Source organism: Diceros bicornis, chromosome 4 (assembly GCF_020826845.1).
Source record: "Diceros bicornis minor isolate mBicDic1 chromosome 4, mDicBic1.mat.cur, whole genome shotgun sequence".
Classification (NCBI taxonomy): domain Eukaryota; kingdom Metazoa; phylum Chordata; class Mammalia; order Perissodactyla; family Rhinocerotidae; genus Diceros; species Diceros bicornis.
Window position 1 is genome coordinate 95,870,732 of NC_080743.1, and position 22,707 is coordinate 95,893,438.

A 22,707-nucleotide genomic window follows, 5' to 3' on the forward strand; every position below is an offset into this window, starting at 1 on the left:
CCAGTTTTTTAACTGACTTTCAGAAATCAGAAAGTTGATTAATTACCTGTGCTAACAATAAATTTGCTTTGATTTCATCCTCGTTCCGTACCCAATTTTACTCATAACTATATTTATCATCATTAGTTGGAGCACCTCAAAAAGGTGTGTTATATAACTATGATCTGAAAGGTTTCATTTAATCTAATAAACTACATACATATAATGCTCTACAGCTTACAAAGCACTCTGGTGTGTATCATCTTGTCTGCTGTTTGTTCTCTGGTCGTTTAAATGTTACATGAAATTCCTTGGTTCCTTGTTGCTGTCTTTAAAACAATAAGGTTAGAGGAGGAGCTTGAGAAGGACATTCCTAGATTTATCTGGAGTTTGTACTCAAGAATACTGTAGATGATTCCTTTTTAGTATTTCTATAAAAGAATTAATTTTGGATGCAGAATACTGGGAAACAGTTCCAAAGAACTTGAATTGAGAGCTTGAGTTAAGGATTTAATTTAAGGTATAGTTTAACTTTTATACCTCATTCTAGTGAAGAAGATTGCTCATATATTAGAGTTGCCTAAATTTTGCCAAGCCATTAAAGGGCACTGTAGAAGCTGTAGTTTATTGAATGAATTGCAGGGCCCCAGGATTATTAAAAATTAAGTTCAGAAGTATAGATTTACACTTTTTTACTCACATAATATCAAGCTTATTATATTATTAAACTAGTTGTATTCTGGATTTATAAAACTCCTGGCTGAATCTTTAAACTCAGAAATATTTAGTTTGCTCTCTGTTTGATGGGCTCCCAGTTTGTAGTTCCCTGTATTCCATTTATTCTTTAGCTACTCATTTGTCCCTTCGAAGACAATGGGAGCTCTAAATCAAAATGAGGATGTTGAGAATTTGACAACAGTTTTTCATTTAATTTCTTCCTAATCTGGCTCACTACACTAGGTCATGTTTCATGTAATATAAACTTTTAAAATATAATTCAGGTATCTTTTTATTTTGCTGTATTTATGTCTGAAATATTTCTGAGAGTTAGAATCTTATTCTACTGGCATGCTGAATATTTTTGTGTTTATTTGCAAAGTGTGGTATACATTTTATTTTGGCATTTTACTTTGCTTTGTTCTTCTAAAAGTGGCAGATATCTTAAACCCTGATCCTCAATTATTTGGTTTTAATTTAACAGAGGAACTTGTTGATTTTTGTGATCTTAAACCTTTGTTAATTTTAGCCACACTTTTACAAAGTCTTAGATCCATATAAAATTAATTTTTTTTTTAGCTGCTTAGCTCCAATCTATGGTATCTTAGCATTTCCCATAATTTCATTTTTTGTAATTTTTTTGTGTTTAGCTGGTCTTTTGATTTATAGAATCTTTAACTTTTAGAGAACATAGAAACTGGACTAGATATTAGATACTTTTAAGCTACCTCTTAATTTTACTAAAGTAATAAAAAATGAATACCAAAGGTATTCATTAACAATTCAACAATTAAATAATAATACAAATCTTTAGTATATGATATAATCTCATTCATTCATTTGCCAACTCTATTACTTAATTTCACTATTCACTCCATTTTTAATACTCCTACTTCTCAAAGATTTTGGCATTTAATTCCTGCCTATCTTTTCAAGACTCAAATCAGTTACACCTCTGCCTCCCTCCCTCCTCAGGTAGGATTTTCTAACCCCTACAGAATATAATAGTCCCTCTACTTAACAGCTTTTTCTGCCTCCAGCACTCATTTGGTACATATTTCCATTCCTGCTGTATATGATTTATTAATGAAAGGTATTATTTAATCGCATCCTAAGTGTTTGTTGTATATTTCACTTATCCTAAAATTCTTGCAAACAGAAATTATGTATTATATACTAAAATATATTTGTTCTATGCAGAGGACAGCCCTGAAGCCATTACTTAGATCTTTTTTCCTCATATTCTTATTATTCTTAATTTTTTCAAAAATAGGTTATCAGGATTCTCAGATTAGAGTAAATGAGAAAATAGTATTACTCTAAAATCAGCAAGAAGTAATAATAAAGACTTAGATTTAGGGAAAGAAGCACTTTATAAGCAATGAAAAAGAACTCAAAAAGCATAGTAGTGTAGCGCCATTTAGCCTAGGTAGTCAAGTATATCTAAATAACCTAGGGCATGACTATATAATAATTGATGTTTATAATGAAGATTGAGTCATCAAGAAGTAATTAAATTATGTTCAGTATAGTTTTTAAAAACACAGGAAACGTAAAATATATTTACAAAGATTTCTGACCCAAGTTTGTGTGTGTGTTTTAAGGTTTGGCACTTAAAAGTGTCAAGCATTGCTTATTTAGAAATTTACTTTTTTGAAATATCTAATTCCCTAATCATGCTATATAGATGAAGCTGTCTGGGTATAAAATGTGGGACATATTAAAGTGTTGCTCTTTACAGACATGACGATGTTTAATGTCTCTTTGTTTTCACTCGTTCTGTTTCCTTAGCATGGGCCATCCTTACTGTCCCTCCACACCTCACCTCACCCCTTATCGTTTTTCTGTCTTCTCCGCGAGACTGTAAACCCCTTGAAGGCAGAGATTATTTATTCATCTCTGTAATGGTAGTATAGTACTAGCGCAGTAGATGTTCAATAAATGTTCAGTTGTGTTGCTGCATTGTTGTGAAAGAACATTTAAGTATGTATGATCTTCTGTTCATATTCCCGGAGAGAATAACAGGTCATGCTGACATTTTTCTTTCCAGATTAAATATACAGGTTATTTTTTATTGTGTTGCTTCATAGAATAGTTTCCTTATTATTCCCTATGAATATGTTTCACTAGTTACCATTTTTCTTCTTTCTAGATGGATTAATTGCTTCTGAGGGAGCCATAAGTCCAGATTTCTTCAATGAATATCACCTTCAAAATGGAGATATAGTTGGCCAACATTCCTTTCCTGGCAGGTAAACAGTCTTCCAAGAAAAATCTAATATATGGTGTTTCTCTTTGTTTTTGCAAAGCTAGAATTCTCTTCACTCCACTTTTCTCTATCTTTTTTCATTAAAGAGGAAAAAATATCCTCAATGTTTTTAAGAATATGCTTATTTGATTTTAAATTAACTTATGAAGTCACATTTTCTATGTAAAAAAAATAAAGATAACAGATCTGAAAAAAAATATATGCTTCATCACTTTGGAAAATAGACGCTGCCTATTGAAATAGATAGTACTTTTGCCAAATTAATGAACCCAGATTGTTTCCTCAGTGCTTTCCAAAGCCAATAAAATATAATATAAAATAAGAACACAATATATGTATTTTAACAGTTATTCAGACATCACTGTTTTAAAAAGTTTATACTTTGATTATATTAAAAACTTTTCCTCCCTGGATGGCATTCAAATAAAATATTTAAGGAAAAAAAATCTGACATGCCAGCATTGTTCTACAATTATAGTAAAGTTCAGAAGATATCCCACTTCGTTACTGGTGTCATAGATTTTTAAAATCTTGCTGGAAAGTGTAAACAATATTTTCCCCTTCTTGTCATTCCTGGAGGTATAATATTTTAATTTAGGCTGATTGTTGAAATTTCACATTAAACTAGTTCAATGAATATATGTAGTCTTATTTGCCCTTAAGACTATTTTTTTTCTTTAAATTATTGATTTAATTTCTTCTTATAAAAATTCTACTTTTCATTAACATAAACTATTTTCTGTTTGGAGAATATGTTTATGTATTTTTTTAAGTGAAAGAATACAGTTGTGACCAATATGTTATAACTCATAATAATCACTTGTAATAAGCCATTTTAATCCAATGATAATAATTATTGCAACCATTATTGATCATCTATTGTGCATAATCTGTTTTATAAATATTCATCATATTTATTTTAACCTGCACAGCAACATTTTAAAGCGAGTATTATTATAGCCATTTTACAAATGAAGAAATCAAGACTCCAATAATTTAAGTAACTCACACAAGTAGGATGGTAGAGAAAAAAATTTTAACTCAGGGCTATATGTCTCCAGAGCTATGTTCTTTCCTTTGTAACATGATGGCCTAATTTGGAAGGAAACATAGCATGCTCAGTGACATTTAAGTGGTTTTTTTACCACAACCCACATTAAGTAATACCTTTTATATTGCAACCCAGTGCACACATACATATTTGTTTATATATATGTATATACCTATACTTACATGGAAAACAAAAATTTCTGAAAATGGTAGTTACTCTTAACTGCCTGTAATGTACAATGATATATTCTGTTTTCTTCTATTTCATTTTTGAAATGCAGATTGCAACCCATATATTGATTTCACAACTCAGTGGTCGTGACCCAAAGTTTTAAAGCATGGTGGAAAAACATAAGAGTATTACATGAAATGCAATAACCTTATATGTATGTAGTTCAGTATTCTGTAGAGGACTTTAAATAAATAATAGCACTTTAGAAACAGTTTTATTGGTGTACTGGATTGTCATGGTAAGAAACTCCTTGCCTTAGGAAATAAAAGTTAAACATGGTTAAATACCAGAAAGCATATGGCTTTTGATTACTTCTGATGTTTCTGTCTATATTAGCTATAATTATTTAAATAGAGGCTCTGTTTAATCATTATAACTAGTACACTCCATCATGTGACAATTCACTGTGCAAATGTTTTCTGAAACATAACTGGAAAAGGAAGAAATGACTTGGGTATATAATCCTAGTATTTATGTTAAAGATTTTGCTGATAGCATTTATAAGATTAATTATTCTGTCATTTATGTTTCACTATGAACAAAACATTATTTTTGTATCTCCTTCAGATTCTGCAAATCTAAAGAAAGCAGACTGATACTAATCATGCGTTACCTATTTAAGAAAGACTTGCTTTCATTTTTTTAATATAATTATGTGATTTTTAAGAACCTGAACATTTTCATTAAAATTGAAGATACAAAACAAATTTATGAGCTCAATTCAGCACAGTCTCTCATTTCTGATTTTCAAAAATGGTCATTTTATAAAACCAAAAAAATGTTTTGAAAGATGGCTATACTCAGTGACTAAATTATGCACTGTGTCCAAAGATTTCAGCATTTTATTCCTCAGTTCTGTGAATAACTTTTTAAAATGACTTTAGGAAAATCCTCTTGCCTTTGTACCTTCAGTTCCTTTTTAGGGTAAAAATATTTAAGTAGCTTCTTTTACATCATAAAAGACACATCACAGTAATGTGTCTCTGGCTTAAAGGATTAGTTAATGAAACTTACTGTACACTATTTTTCAAATTAAAAGAGTGAGCTACTTCTTTATTATAATCATTTTGATTTGAGAATTATTTGCCCTTTAAAAAGAACTTCCCCTAAGAAAGTTGTCTTTCATCTCTTGTCTTTTGTAATTTTTCAGACCTTAAATCATGTAACTGTATTATTTTCTCTTTTTATTTCCAAAAGAAATAATTTACAATCAATTCCCTCAGTTGTTTTTGTAGATAATAGATCAAGTAAAAAGGGACTTTAACTTGTATCAGCAGAGATACAGAATAAGTGTACAGTATAGCCAAAAACTTGGTTATTCTTTGCTACATTCTCTTTTATTGACCTACTCTGGAATCATTTACTCTTTCTTTTATTCAGTCATTTTTGGTTGGTTAGGATTCCCTTTTAATAGGATTTCTGTGCTCTTCTTTGATAGTAACAAACCATGGATCTTGACTTTGGTTTATTTTTTAATTCTGCAAGGATTGAAGTATTTTAAATTGCTACATAATTATTCACATGTTTTGGCATGATCATTTTGCTGCGTAATATCCCAGATGTGAAATTTTAAACTAATGGCTACCTTTCAGCTTCAGATATCCAGTAGGTAAATTTAAAACCTATTAGATCAAATAACAATAACTTAAAATACTACTTGTAAAATTTTTCATTTTAACTGATTTTCAGCAAAATAGGAATTTTTTTGAGAAATGTAAACAGGAGGTGGTGAACTCTTATTCGTCTACACTGTGAAGATGAGAATAAGCAGACTTAATGGACAACATGAAGAATTTGGGTTAACTATGAAAGAATGATATCTTGATAGAATTTTGAATATTGAAAAAGCTGATTCTTTAAATACTTTTAAAGAAAGGAAATGTTATCTATTTTGGGGTTTTTTTCCCCTTTAAATCAGGGAAATTGTCCAGATGACTTAAATTCTCTCCCTGTTCTTTATCATATGTGTTTGATAAATAAGCACTGTCAAGTTATCTGGAAGAAGAAGAAGAAAAATAATTCATGTATAAAATGTGAATTTTTATCTTTACCATTGTTTTTAATGATTTGAGAATATGACAGTGCTAAGTGGCATGCTCTTCAGCCAGTACTCATGGCTTTTCAATCTTTGTGGGTTTTTTAACATATCAGTTTCAGTGAGTTCAGGTAAAGTAGATGATCCCAAGTTCCTGCAAGGTAGAGAATAAATTTCTAATTTGTATGATAAGAGTTTTTCTTTCCAATTGTTCAAAGAAAAGTTCTTTACTTTCTTCCTAAAATGACAAAGGTTAGTAATAGGACAAATCTGTTAAAATGGGGGAAACTAAGCCAGATTTAGAGAATTGTTTAAACAGTTCAAATTGGTATTTTTCTTAAAATCCAAGTCAGGGGGTCCTTCTTAATCTAAAGCCTGCATTTTTGTAATATAGCAAGGCAGTTTAATTGGAAACAGTGAAAACTGTTAAACTCATCTATCCTATTCTACAAGGGAGACTTGGATGTTTGATAAAATAGATACTGGCAGTTGGACAGCCAATCCTGGGTTTTAGACATGTGTCACTATCAGTTTGAACCTCTTGGCGCCAGAATTTCCCGACATTTGGAGGTAATGCAAAATACATTAGGGGCTCCAAGGCATTAGCTAGAGAGTTGCCAATCCCAGAGGGTCAGATGTAAATCTTCCCCTCCCAAAATGTGAACTGGTGTTAGAAAGTAAAGGGTAACTTGCTATTGAAGCTAATTAAAAATAATAGGAGTAAGACTAGCTTTTTTTCCCCTTATATACCATGTATCCACACCATATTTTTGGACCGTTTTTTAATTATAACTCTTACTTTTCACGACTAACCAGAACCTCATGTTGAGTGTTTTTAAACTGCTTCCAGCTTTTACAAATCAGTTTTTGTTGCAGTAAAAATGGTCCATTTTTCTTTTATAGGAATCCAATTTTCATAAACGGGGAAAAAAATTGCAGAGACTGCTTAGGTTTCCTTGGGGCTTTGAAAAATATTTTTCAGAAGGCCTGGAGTTCTTCTTTGTGGTTGGCACAGTGATGTCATTTACTGACCATTTCACTAGAGTCAAAGATGAACTAGATGAGTGTATTGTCTGAGCCATCTGATTCTTAACACTTTCATTTTCTGTGTGTGTATTATATAGCCTGCCCCTTTTTTTTTTCTTTCTTAGAATACGTTGGCACTAACTTTCCTGTGCAACACAAATATGTTATACATACAAAATATATACCTGTTATTTTATTCTTTCTAATTTATTTTTTTCAAACATTAAATGACAGTTGAAATATTAGCCACACTTTTAAAAACCGTACTGAATAGAACTAACAAATTATTTCCTTAATGTATAAGAAATAATCTTTTATCCAAATTTTTAAATGTATAATTTTTCCTAAGACAAATGTATAAATTTTCTTAAGAGTTCCTAAGGACTCTACAGTAAAAATTAGACTTATTTCTTTAGGTGTACGACTACTTTAATTATATTCAGCTATTTAGTTTACTCAGGTTTTTTCACTTGAGAAAAGCAACCTCAAAATTGTATATATTACCTATCTAAAAGGTACTGTGTGGTGTTTACAAAACTACATATTATTCCTAGAACTATGTATTATGATATTATTTCAAAGCAGTTATTCAAAGGAGAAAACAAATTATTGTCTGTTACCACCCTTAATTTGGCTGTTCAATCAATTCTTTCGTTTTGATTTGATATAAAATCCCTTCTTTGATAAGTCCTTTATCAATTTTTAATTGATAACCCAAACTCTTCCATTTCTTCTAATAGTTTAAGTTTTAGTGACCTTCATTACTGTGGCAGTAGTATAGAAATTATATGGAAGGATCAAATGAAAGTGAAAAGAATCTCCTAGAAACATTTCCTTTGATAGACATTGAGACCAAACATATGTTCAGCAGCACTGTAAGAACTATATGAATTGGTAAATACTTATGAAATATTTTAAAGATAATCATTAACTAAAACTGCTTTATTTAGTATTATAGAATTTTTATCAAAAATGAGGATAGCTTTATTGTTATTTATTAATTTCTTTTCCTATTACTTTTTCTCGAGAGCATGCTTCATGAAGCCTTTAAAAATACTCTTGACCTTAGTAATTTTTCCAGACACAGTGGTTACAAAATAAAGCAGCCAGATTCCATTTTTGCCTATCAATTGCCAAAGATTTTTTAATGATAATACCCACACATAGGAGCAAAGAGGTACTCTGATACACCTCTTATGGGAATTTAAATGGATAAAACCTTTGTGGAATGTATTTGGTAATAGAGAACAGCAGCCTTAAATTGTTCACTTCCTTTGACTCTGTAACTTTATTTCTAAGAATTTATCCTTATGAAGTAATCAGAGATAAAGACTGGATAAATTATCTAAATAAAATAAATGGTTGTGTGTCAAAGAAAGTAGATACACTGAGTATAGTGAGGTACACTTATCTAATTGTAGAATAAACATTTTCAGCACCTACTTTTGTGCCACATGATTTTGTCCACTTATTAGATTATATTTCACTGATGTTCTGATTTAAGTAAATATAAAAGTCAAAATAGGTAAAAGTAGAAACACTTAGCAATAGATACTCACTTTACATAAAATTATTCACTTTTTAAAGAATTTACCACAGAGACCTTTTAATTTGCTTCTTCCTTGTTGAAAATTCTTTTTTGATAAAAATGTTATTCACCTATGATGTTTTGATAGCATAAAATTGAGTATACCACTGCTGCATCTTTAATTCTAGTAATGAAAATCGACAGTATGTTTGAAATATTTGGTCATTCTATTTATATTCATTTGCATGTATTAAAACATTATGACAACTTGCATCATCCTCCATAATATGGATTATGGATATATCATATTTGTTTAATAATTGCATTATTGGATATTTCTATTCTTTCAAATAAAATCTATTATAAATAAAAAAAAAAACATGACAACAGATTTTTGATTTAATCTTAATATGTAAATATATTTTCATTTTAAGACAAGCATATTATTAAACAATGTATAGTATTAAAAAACAAAAACTTAACTGAATGCTTTGTATGTGCAAGGCACTGTTATACATTTAATTTACTCTTTGTTCTTGATGTGCACATTTGCATAGGTCCCTAATACTTGTTCTTAGCTCTATCTAGGTTGAAATAGCATCTCAGTTTAAATGGAATTTTCTTAAATCATAATTAAAACACATACAGTAGAACTTACTTATGTAAACAACAGGGTTGGGTAACAAGACAATATCCTGTTCCCTTTTAAAAGCTGCTTTGTTTCACAACATATGATTTGATCTAAAAATATCCAGATGTGTGCAAGTTTTTATTATAATTATATTCAATGTCATATAAATGACATTCTTTTCAATATATGTAAACATGTATTTTAAGCTCAGTAATAAGAGCTATACCTAGGTATAACCAATAGAAATAATTTTAAGTTCTTCCCACCTTCATCAATATTAACCAGTCAGAAATGTATGGTAAAATTTCTTAAAATGAATAAAACCATTCATAAAAAATAATACTATATGACAGGTAAAATTATATCTAAGGTAATGAAGTGGTCATTTTACTCTTAAACTTGTGGGATGGTGAAAACAGGAGAACAAGGGAGAACAAGAGTAGCAATAGCTGTGTAACACAGTTCTGATGAGAAAATCAAACCAAATGCAAATAAATGGTTTTTATGCTGTGAGACTCTTGCTCTAACACAGTCTTTACATTAAATCACATTTTTCTTTCTAAATACTCCCATAGCAATTCTGCCAGTTATTTTTTTTTATTTCAGAAGATGGAATGTCTTAAGAGCCTTTGAAACTTTTAAGTTTCAAAGAATAAAACGTGTAAGGCGTTTTTTTGTCTAAGTATACAAAGACTAATAACTTGCATTTAGCTATCATTTATATCGTCATGTATCTCCCTTGATCATCAAGTTTGTGAGGTAGATAGGGCAAACAGTAGTATTCAGTAGTAGTGTCCCTATTTTAACAAATGTAGAAATTAAGACTCAGAGATTTTTAAGGTACTAGCCCCAAACCAGATAGCTAATAAGTAGTGAAGCCTTTAAGCTTGCTAAGAGCCAGCACTCTTACTCTTACACCACTACTGCCTTCAAATGGCAAGCAGATATATGAGTCTAACAGTGGACTGTGCTGTAGCAAATTTTAGAATGAATGTTATTAAAATTCAGAGTAAGTGTGTAGGTTTTGTTTTTACAATAAAACACATTGTTTACCTATTTTGCTTTAATACATTTGACATGGTTTACTGCAAATTGGTGCCTCAGATTGCTTGGAGGCAAGTTGCTAAAAATTTATTAACACATTAAGTAATTACTTCACTAGTATTAAATTCTCTTAAGTAGTTAGATCACTAAGTTCTCAACAGATTAATCTAATTGTATAAAAAATCACGATGAAATTAGTGGGATAATCTCAGTCCAGAAGGGTTAATGGTCTCATGCAAATCATTTATTTAGCTAATTAACCAATGTAAATGTTTATATACATGATGCTATTGTTTTATGCCTATAAATTAATCCTCATACATTAGTCTTAATTGTCTTATTTATTTAGACTTTTTATAGAGACAACTGCTTTCTAGCCTTGAAAAGGCAAGGAAATTTGTTTCCACTGCTTAGACACTAATGATTTGCATTTCCCAAGGAGAATTGAATTAGGTTTTATTAGTAAATTGGGCCTATAACTTTTAAGGCCAGATTTTATTAGATTATCACACATCAGCATTAGCAAATTGTAAACTTTACTGAAATGTAGAAATACAAGCCAAAAATCAAGGCTTAGAATCCTAGAAACTTGGGAAGATGTTTTCTCCTAGAGAATTTATACTCCTGACTTGAAAAAATGTTTTATTTTATTTATTTATTTTTTTCTGGTTTTTTTTTTTTAATTTTTTGTTTATTGCAGTAACATTGGTTTATAACATTGTGTAAATTTCAGGTGTACATCATTATACTTCTATTTCTGCATAGATTACATCATGTTCACCACCCAAATACTAATTACAACCCATCACCACACACATGTGCCGAATTATGATTTACTTTCATTTGGAAATTTAGAAGCAAGAGAAGAAGTTGGCAACAGAACTGCCCTCGTTAAGTTCGTGTTAATTTTCAATCTGGTGACCTGAGCAAAGTTTTGGGTGTTAGCTTATGTAAAGTGCAAAGATGCTCCCAAAGAAAACCAAATTATTGTCACTTTATTAGGACTTTCATTTAGGAGAAGAAATTCAGTGTAACTGACTCTACAAATAAAAAAAAGTAATCTCAATATGACTAGATCCTATAAAAATGTTAGCACATCAATTATGGTGTAGCTTTGTACTACAAGAAATGACATGGGAGTTAATCCAATCATGCCTGAGAAGTTAATTATATCACCACCATTTAAGAGTGATTATCTAGTGTTAAAGTTCATACATTTTTTATATGTATTAATAGCATTTTGTTGACTATACAGATATATAAAAATTAGTTGTAAATTTAAATGGAAAGAAAATAGAAAGTCCTTAAGTAAGGACTGCTTTTACGACATATTTAACCTATGAAATACTCTTATTTTCAAAAAAATTATGAAATTTTTTTAAGGGAGTAGGATGCAAATTACCATTATAAAGTCTTGCTTATTCATAGTCTAATGAGAAGAACAAAACTGTAGGTAATTTGGTTGATAAGCACCACCACCCCCTCCAAAAAAATAAAAGGGAGGAAAACAGAGCATGTCATCTTGTATTTTCTTTTAGTCTGGATTCAGTGATCCTGAGCTTACTCCTAAACTCAGGGATATTTTCTAATTTAAGGTTGATTTATTCTAGCCCATCTGTGTTTTGATTGATTTAACAATGTGATTTAAGTATTTATGAACAATTGTTAAAAATTCCTTATATTAGAAATGTTAAACCAAATATTTTTTCTTAAATATGTTTAAAAAAAACAAATGAAACCTAGAACCTATAGGTTTTTAAGTGTAATATTAATTAATTCCCATATTCTCCATATTGCCTGTAGTCCTTCCAGATGTGCTATTACAAATAGCTCACCCCTCAGATACAAGCCATGTGGGCTCTGTAAATGATTTGCACTTATTCTGAATAGGAGTTGTACAGATTGCAGATGAATTATTAAAGTAAATGTATCTTGCCAAATCTAAGAGCAAAATATTAAACTGAACTAAATGAGAAAGGAATGTGCAAATGAAGACCTGCCTGCTTTAATAAGTTTAGTGGTTACCTTCTCAGTTTCAACCAAAAGAAGAGTTTTGTTGTTGTTGTTATTGTGTTTAAAAAAAAAAAAAGTCTATAAAACTGCTTACAGAAGTATCTAAGACAAAAACAAGGAAATATAATGTTCTAAACTCAGCCAGTCCAAACCACTTGAGCTGCTATGACAGCTCATAAAACTGAGAGTAGTTTTTAACTGGGCTCTGTTTTACATTGCCAAAGTGAATTTTCCTTGCAGGAAGTAGCCAGAGGGTTTATTTAGTTTCCAGTCCATGGCTTTGATCTTTCTGTACTGTCACATCTCAGGTTACATAGCCCTTTTTCACTGCAGTAAATCTGCAACAGTTAATGAGAATAAAATTTCCTCCTCCTTACTGATCGCATGCTGTTAAATGCCAAACCAGAGCCAACTGCGTATTTGCAGAATTTCAACTAGATGTATGAAAACAGTGCAATCAGTTTAATCTTGTTGCCTTTGTAATTCATTTTATTGGGCTTTCTTCCTTTTTTAAGTGACCAACTTTATCAACTAAGTGGTTGCAAGGCTAAACCTGGGAGAAAGATTTAGAATGTTAATAAACTGAGAGGAGAAAGGTGTGCATGTGTTGAGGAGGTCGGGTAAGGGGGTGGGTGCACATGTATGTATACTACCATTAAGATTCAAATGGGATCTACTTTAATGTTTTTGAAAGACCAAGCCTTTCTTTCCCTGCAAATAATATAGGCTAGTTTGTTATTTCTTTGATTATATTGTATGTTCAGTTTCAACATAAATTTGTACTTAATGGGTTTATTTAATAAGTCAGAACATTATTTTTCACTTTTGATTAGAAAAGTTTCCATAGTATTTAATGGAATTTAAAGGATTTCAAAAAACTTGATCTCTACATTATAAGAGCTATTCTTAAAGTAAAAATAACATTTTTATAAGCATCCACTGAACCATCTTATCTAATGGGTCCTTACACATATTGGAAGTATTATAAATATCTTTTGAATAAATCAATGGAAATTCAAAATCACATTTAAGCAACCTAAATTTTGTACATTATTAAATATATGCATCTTCATACTGAAGTACAATAAAATCTCATATTTTTTTATTTTCTTTTTTTGCTACAATGAAACCTGTCAGTTTAGGCATTAATTATTTGATTCAGTTAATATATGTTGTTAAACTTATTTTTCACTTATACCTCTTATCTTTTCTACTGTCTTATTTTGTGGTTGGCAACTGGAACTTATCTCTGTCAAGAAATTCACATGTAGAAGGCCATTTTAGATGATAGCCATTGATAAATATTTTTTAGTGTTAAATGTTTTATATCATATTTACATATATAAATATGAAATATTATAAAATAAAATATATAAAAGAAAAAAATCAGCTGCTAGTTTCTCACCATTAAAATCAGTTATGGATTCTTATAGCCCTGTTTTCACAGAATAAATAATTTCTATTCTCATAAAAATCAAAATGGTGGCATAAATCAACAGTGTATAATACCCATTCATTGATTTAGATAACTATCATAAAAACGATTATTAAAAAGGTGTTGAAGAGCCAGCCCTGATGGTCTAGTGGTTAAAGTTCAGGTTCTCACCACTTTGGCGGCCTGGATTCATTTCCTGGTCACTGAACCACACCACCCATCTGTCAGTTGCCATGCTGTGGCAGCAACTCACATAGAAGAAGTAGAAGGAATTACAACTAGGATATACAACTGTGCACTGCGGCTTTGGGCAGAAAAAAAAAATGTGTTGAAACTCAGAATAATATTTCTAATATTTCTAAATTGGGGGTAGTAAAGTCATATTTCTTGATAAAACAGAGGACCCACTTTTGGGAAAGTACCAGTTGTTAGTTACCTCAACAAGAAAGAAGGTTAAGAAAAGAGTGGTTTGAAAATTTTAAAGGAGAGAGAGGTGCAGCACTACTCTAGGCCTGTTCAGGTGTTAGATACAATGTAGAAATATTGAACTTCAAAAGTGTAGCTTGTACTCTAGAATTATTGGGTCTTCAAATAAGCCTATGTGTACTTAATCTATGTGTACTTAAACTGTAATATTATAGTTTGCATATGGAAAAAAATGATGGAGGCTAAAAAAGAATTTTAGACTCTGTATCTAGGGGGGCCTGCTCTGTAGTTTGCTTCTTTGTTTTTCTGCAACTATAAATCTGCATCAGACCATTAGTCCATAATCCATCCAAAATTCTGGATTAGAAAATTTCTGCACAAAATAAACATTATTTTTTTAAAGTTTTTGTTGCTCTTATTCTTTAAAAAAGATATATTAAAAGTGAAACTGCTTGAAACAGTTTGTTTCTGGAACATGAACAGTCCAGTCCAGTTTTAAATGAAATTACTGGAAAGGAATAGAAACAATGCAGGCTTCAATGCCATACAGACTTAATCTTTATTCTAATTGTATTATTTGAAATGATATTCTCTAAAATGGTTTCAAATCTGCCTACAGTCTGAGATACGTTGATTAATAATAATGATGGCATGTATTGAAATATACTTACTCAGTGCTAGGCAGTATGCTCATTGCTGTTTATCATATCTCTTATCTAGTTTAATCTTCACAACAGCTCAGGGAAGGAGATATTATTATTAAATAAACTGAAGCTTGTTGCCCAAGGTTATCTGTCCACCACTCAATCTCTACTCATATTTTTACCCACCTTTCTTTCTTCCCTTCTGTTACAATGAAGGAATTGCCCTGTTTTTCTAAAGTCTAATCAGTCCATTTTGCTCTGAACCTCATCCTTTCTTGCCTTCTCACGGACTTTTTTCATGTCATCATTCTTTTCCGTTCTACTAGATCATTCCTATCAGAATATAAACATAGGGGCTGGCCCGGTGGCGTAGCAGTTAAGTGCACGCGCTCCACTGCAGCGGCCCAGGGTTCTGATCCCCAGCGTGCATAGATGCACCGCTTGTCAAGCCATGCCGCAGCAGGCATCCCATATAAAGTAGAGAAGATGGACACGGATGTTAGCCCAGGGCCGATCTTCCTCAGCAAAAAAGGAGGATTGGCAACGGATGTTAGCTCGAGGCTAATCTTCCTCACACACACACAAAAAAAGAATATAAACATAGTCTGGTATCTCCAAAGATAAACTCTCTTTGGCCTACTTCATAATCCAACTACTGCCCATTTCTCACTTCCCTTCCTACAGTACTTCTCGCAAGACTCTCATTCACTCTCCAACTTCTTCAGTCTTGTCAAAATCACCAGTAATCTTCACATTGCCAAACCCAATGGCCCGTTCTCATCTTTACCTCCCAGCAGTGTTGACACAGATGTCCCGGCCCTGCTTTTTGAAACTCCCTTCTTTCAGCTCTATCTTCAAGATACCCCATTTTTCTGATTTTTCTCTTAAGCCTTTCTTCATTCCTTCCCACTGTTGTCTGCTGGATATTCCTCCTTTTCACCTTTAAATGCTGCTACTTCAGGGCTTTGGCCCTGTTCTCTATCCATACCATTTTGGGGAGCCCTCTTCTCTAACTACACCTACCACCTAGAGGATTTCATCCAGATCTCATGGCTTTAAATACTATTTATAAGCTTATATTTCATCTGAGACCTCTCCTCTGAGCACCAGCAGCCTTAGTCCTCTCACTATTTAACATATCCAACTGAATGTTAAATAAAATCATCGAACTTAACTTTTGATTTCCCACATGCAAACAGGTTCCTCCCTAATCTTCCATCTTAAAAATGTCATCATCATCCAGTAGTTCAAGCCATAAATTTTGGAGTCTTCCTTGGTTGGAGTCTCCCTTTTCCTCACTGTTACCACTCTCCCCAGTGCAAACCATCTGCAAGTCCTGTTGTTTTCATTTCTAGACTATGGCTCAAATTTAGCTGTTTCTTTCCATTTCCACTGTTAGTACCCTAGTCCAAGCCACCATCATCTGTCATGTGAACCATTCAGTAGCCTTCTAATTAATTTCCCTGCTTCTACGCTTAACGTCCCTTGCAATCAGCTTTTTTCACAGTAACCATCATGATCTTTTTAAAGTGTAAAACAGATCATGTCTCCTCCCTGCCTTCAGTGGCTTCCCATGCTCCTATAATAAAATATAAATTCCTTACCATGGCCTATAAAGTTCTGCATTACCTGACACTTATCTACTTCTCCAGCCTCAATTCCTACAAATGTCCCAAATGCTTACTAATTCCACCCACTTTGAGCTGCCTTCTGTTCCTCAGACACACACAGAGATCTTTCTCACTTCAGCACCTTAGTATTTAAGTTGTATCTTCTTCTCCTGACTTTTTGAGTAACTGGCTCGTTCTTATCTTTCAAGTCTCAGCTCAACTATTACTTCCTTAGACAGTCTTTTCCTGACAAAAGTGTCAAAGAAGCTCCTTCTCTCCCATCCTCTAGTTACTGTCCTTTTTCGCACTCTAATCATTTATTTTTGGGTTCATTTGTTTATGTACCTCCTTCCAAAGAATATAGTCTCCAGAAGAGCAAGAACTTTGACTGTCTTGTTCAAAATTATCTACAGTGCCTGGCACGCACTCGGTTCTCAATAGATGTTTGTATAATAAATTAGTTATAATGGTCAGATCCAGTATTGAAATACATATATGGCTCACTCCATTTTCCATGCTGTATTTTATTTTCATTTTTAACAGTCTTAATTTTATATTTAATATTTACTATTTCAGTATCATCCTTCTGACTATGCAGTGCATAGTAATTTTTAAATACATAATCTATATATCTATATATAGTATTATGTGCTTGTATTATAAAATTGTTGGTAGGAACCTACGCTATATGGGAAAAATTTTAATAACCTATATAAGATAACTGTCTTTTGAATTGCAGTAGTTTATGTAGATTGAAGATGCTTGCCTTTGTAGTTAAGATCAAGTTAAGAAATTCGTAATTATACTACCACATATCTAATTGAATATACTGACCAGTACTCATCTATACCAAATGTAAGCATTCTCTATCATAAAAAAATTTTTTATTGCCAAAAGAAACTTGTGATATCTTAATATTACAAGTTTTGTATTAGTTTTCATTATCAAATAGCCTATGTTCTCTAGAAACCAATTCTAGCCCATACTTGAATGAATAAAGCGTTTCTTTGATCTTGTTTCTCTCCTATTACTGAGTCTTAACTAACGACCTGTTGGTAATTAGTACATCAGAAGTATAGCGTATATGCTATTGGAGATTATTTCCAAAAGATGCTTTTAACTTTTACTTAAAGTTTCTGTGATGACAAATGAAATTAACTTTATAGAGTATAAAATAAAGATATAATCAAGATAAGGATGTACATTTAATGTTTCCTTTTAACACTTAAAATTCCTTTATTCAGTAACCTAGTTAATTGACAAGTACTTGGATGGGCTCTAGGGATATAGAGATCGCTAAGAATCCCTTTCCCTTTGAGAAGCATATAATTCAGGGGTAAAATATGATTTTTTGAGATGACTTCAAGTATCCTATTTGTTATTCTTTATTTCAACTTTCTTTTTTTGAAAATATTTAAGCTAATAGTGTTATCAGGCTTAGAAAAGGAATTAAGGAATTAATACTAAGTACCATGTCAGTATTTGGACATAAGTGGTCTTCTGCATATTCCTGCCCCCTTTTGTTATTCCCACACCTTGATTAAATAAGTGTGTGTGTGTGTGTGTGTGTGTGTATTCCAATGAAATAAACATCTTAAACATTTCTGAATTGTCCTTAATCTTTAGAGGACACAGAATTAATCATCTTTAGAAAAGAATACCACGCCATCTTAAATAATAAACACTTTTTTTTTTGAAGAGTATACTATTGGGAGTGTTGTCATTCATTAACTTACTTCCATTACAAAAGATTATACTCTAGTATTTTCTTACCAGAAACAAAAAAAAATCAGATAATCTGATGATAATGTCATATGTCAATTATATTTCAAAGCTGGAAAAAAATAAAATTAAAAAAAATTTTAAAAGATACTGTGATGAATTTTCTTAGATAAAAAAGCAAATAGATTTATAGATTCAGATTGTTTTGCATTTTAAGCTAAGCAGTGCAATATTTGACAAAGGATCACATTATTATTGAATTACAGCCTCCTGAATTATATAGGCTATTTAATAAAACATTTCACTTTGATGGTCTGGTAATTCACTAGAATTTAGTTACTTCCTTATAACAATAGGCACTTTGGAAGGATTAGTCCAGACAGCAACTTATTGTGGCTTTGTAATAGAGATAATGCCCCTTTAGAAACACATCCATGTCCTATAAAACATAATTTGAATAATTATGAGATTTGAGGAGAGCCATTGTATCAAAGAGTTTGATGTAATTGTTGATTTCCAATGCCTCCCATCTCATGGGTAAAGGTTTACTGAGTAGAAACCTCTCATTTTACCTAAATGGGTAGGTGGGTGGGTGGGTAGGTAGGTAGGTAGGTAGGTAGATAGATAGATAGATAATTCCCAAGGGAACAAGTGACAAAACATTTTAGTCTTTAAACTTTTAACACTGACATCATAGTTATGATGAGTTAACAAAACTTTTAACTGAAAGAATTTTAGATTACAAAGGATTTGTTAAAATACATCAGGTTTTCTCATTTTAAAAAGGAATAAACCTCCATTGATGGTTATTTGGAAATGGAGATATCTGGAGTTAAAGGGATTAATTATGGACTATAATCCTGTAGATTTTACCTGGAATTTTAGGCCAGTATTCAGTCTTCCAGTAGTAGCCCAAATCACTTGGTAACCTCATAACTGCTTAGTGCCTTTATCAATTAAGTAGAAATCAGACCTACTTCAAAGAGACAAGTGTGGCACTGTATAATAGAATCTATTTTCAAATGCTACTTTTTTATGTTTGAGAAAATGATTAGTAATTGTCTAAACTTTATACTTCTATTATTAAAATTAATTGGTGAATATAAAATTCTATGTATGTTTATATTGGTTTTTATGTAAAAGCTACATATTTCTATGGTCTCATTTCAGATTAGAGAGGCACAATCAACAAATGCTTTTGTGGGCCCTTAATTCGAAGTTAAAGGTTTCAGGTTTTTCCAACCAAAAACAAAACACCTTCATATTGTCCTGTCAGAAATTAAAAGGCAAAGCAATCTGTAAAAGGAATCCAGATTTGTGTGGACAGTATCAAGTGGCTAAGTTAGAGCCCCTCAAATGAGAAAGGATGAGAGGAAGCTTCTATGAACATAGTTAGGCAAGTAAAATTTTAAATTGCAACTGTAACTTAAAAATTACATCTTTCCAAATTGATGCAAGAAATCCCATAAAGCTATATTTACATGGGTGTTCAAACTCATGTTGAGATCTCTTTTGAGGTGGTAAATAAACAGGAATTCTTAAAAGTCTCAAAAATTATAAAAAAAAGTTTCTGGATTTTAGGGACTTTATAAATATTGGACTCTTATAATTTAACTTGTTCTGTGTATACCAAAGAGAAAAAAGAAACTATTACAATTTCTTACAGTTGCATCTTGCCTTTTTCTCCCAAAGTCTGGGGGAGGGAATTACTGTTTGCCATCAGCAAGTGGGCACCATAGTTATTTTAAATAAATCAATTTGTAATTGTTCCTTGTCCTGCGTACTTGAAATAACTAATATAGATATACCTATGTGCTAGTTTGAAATACTGCCTAAAACTGTACACTGTTAACCATATACTGCCCATAATCTCAAAAATGTATGGTGCATTCCCATCTTCCTGAAAAATTCTTCTCATAGTTGCCCAGCTTTGCTTATAAGTCCCAGATCATCAAATTGGCACAACCCCAAGAAAATGAACATCACAGAATAAAAAGACACCACCATAAACATTTCCATGACCTGTGCCCTTTTCAAAGAGAAGCCAACACTGTATTAGTGAACCTGAGTATAGGAATGTGTACGATGTGGGAACTGATGATTTGCATGAAATAACTAAAAACTTTACCCTTGATATACTACTTTCAAAATAAACTCACTGAATATAAAATGAGATGAAAAGCAAGTGAAGAGACTTTCCCAGTATTTTTCATCCCTAAGGTGTTGTACCATTTGCGTCAATCATGACATAGAATCTGAAGGGTTTTGATTGAATAACCTTATTTACACAAGCAGTCTAGTCTCACTATCGTAAAAGGAAGATATGATTGGCCATGGCATTATTTTAGTGCAACAACAATTAGTTGCCTGTGTATAGGCATAAATCTCTATGAATTATGTAAGAGCCTGTAAAGGCAAACAGAAGGCATGTGTAAGAAGCATGCCAAGTATGATAGAGTATCTCTTAACTGTCTAAATTATGTGGCAGGAGCCAGAATTTCTTAAGTATTTTTAGAGAAGGCTCTATCATTTTCATGTGTCATAACAATAACAATACCAAGTAAATACTATAAGAGTCTGTATACTGTTCTTATAAGAGACTTGGAAATATAATAATGTCAAGGCAGAGAAATGTTAAAAGGGACAGCCATTCTTATTTTACAAAAAAAAGAAGTCATGGCAAAGAAAGTTACCAATATGTACTGAAGCAAGTTATATCAGTAGAGACAGAAATCATATCCAGATATTCTGGTTTTGAGGTCTTTAATAAAATTCAGGAGTTGTTGATAACTTCATACTTAAATTAGTTTTGCTGAATTTATAAACATAATTGCCATTCCCTAAATTAAGGGAGAAAAATGCCCATATATATCGTGATAAAAAAAATATGATGTTTCCTTATGTTGCTTTGAAAATAACTTTAATTTAAAATGTGGTAATAGGATACAAGTCAGAAAAATAATTGTTAGAATCATATACTTATACATTCCAGTCTACACTGGATTTGCTTGGTGTCAATGCAGTGTGTGTCCAAAGGGTGCTTAGCCCCATTCTGTGAAGATGATATAGAAATACCTGGTTTTATCATCAGAAGACTACAGTCTGGTTCATCAGAATGACTTAAACCAGTCTGTATCTTGACAATCTAAAATTAGCCTTAGACCTCAGTAGAAAATGAATTTACCTCTTTTTTTTTTTTTTTTACAGACCCATAATAAACAAATGCATTTCCAAGGACCAAGAGAGCTTATGAAATTTAAGAGTAGAAATTTACTTTAGTACTGATTCTTCTAGTGCTAAATGCAATGTTGGTATGTTATATAATATGCTGAGATCCTAAATGCTCTAGAGGACACTAAATAACTATGAAATATTTATCTGACCTGTATTAATTACTGAAATTACTGATTTAGGGGCTGAACGTATTTTCACTTTATATAACACTGCCCAACATAGATGTTTTAAAATATCATAATGCAAGGAAATATCTTTTTGTTGTATATTTGTTGTTATAAACTTATTTAGAATCGAATTTTCAAACTTTCCTGCTTCGCTATTTAAAAACATGCACTTTTAATTTGTTTATAGTTTCTATTATCCATATTTGTACCCTCAATTTTAGAAAAATATTATTTAGTTTGATTTAGCTACAAAAAAAGTCTTTACTTATCAACTACCATTTGATTTTTATCAGCCAAAGGTAATTTGTAGAATATTTAGCCTAAAAATTATTGAGACAAATAAATGACTAAGTAGACTATGACATAAACAGGAGACTTTATGTGAAGCTTCTTATATTTGATAAGATTTTTGAGATTTTTTTTTTTTGACAACAAACATTTATCCACCTCTTATGTAAGGTAGTAAAAGAAAGTGAAAAGTTCCAAAACTATATCAAAATATTCCCAAACTATATTATTTATTTAAGGACTTTGGAGACAAGGTTTTAACAGAAGCTTAACATTAATTTTTCATTTACGAGAGACTGATATGTCAGTAGGGGTAGCAAGCATGTTAGATAGCCATATCTTTGGCTCAAAGATAACCTCTTTGATTATGTCCATATGTCAGGTTTCTGTCTGTGGGGAGTTGATATAGCCCATTTTGTATAGTACTCAAGATAAGTTTAGATTCTATTCCATCTCTTGAACTTGTTCATTTTGATAGCGCATTGTCAGTTTAAGGTTCTGGTTGGTGTTTAAATTGCAGTAACTGAATGTCATTATTCATATTTTAACTGTACTAAAACGTTTTTACTACTAGGATTAACTTTTGAATTATGCTTGTGGTCTTAGACTTTACAGCATGTTTAGTTTCTTTTCATTTCTTATTAGTATTTTTCAGTA

General features: G+C 31.5%; 1 protein-coding gene across 2 annotated transcripts in view; it reads left to right on the forward strand.

Moving 5' to 3' along the window:
- The window catches only part of KIFAP3 (kinesin associated protein 3), a 171,568-nt gene that overhangs the window by 138,988 nt on the left and 9,873 nt on the right, over positions 1 to 22,707 (forward strand). For both annotated transcript variants that reach the window (XM_058540099.1, XM_058540101.1), the window contains exon 19: positions 2,849 to 2,948. In XM_058540099.1, the coding sequence (XP_058396082.1) occupies positions 2,849 to 2,948 (100 nt within the window). The remainder of the gene's footprint in view (positions 1 to 2,848; positions 2,949 to 22,707) is intronic.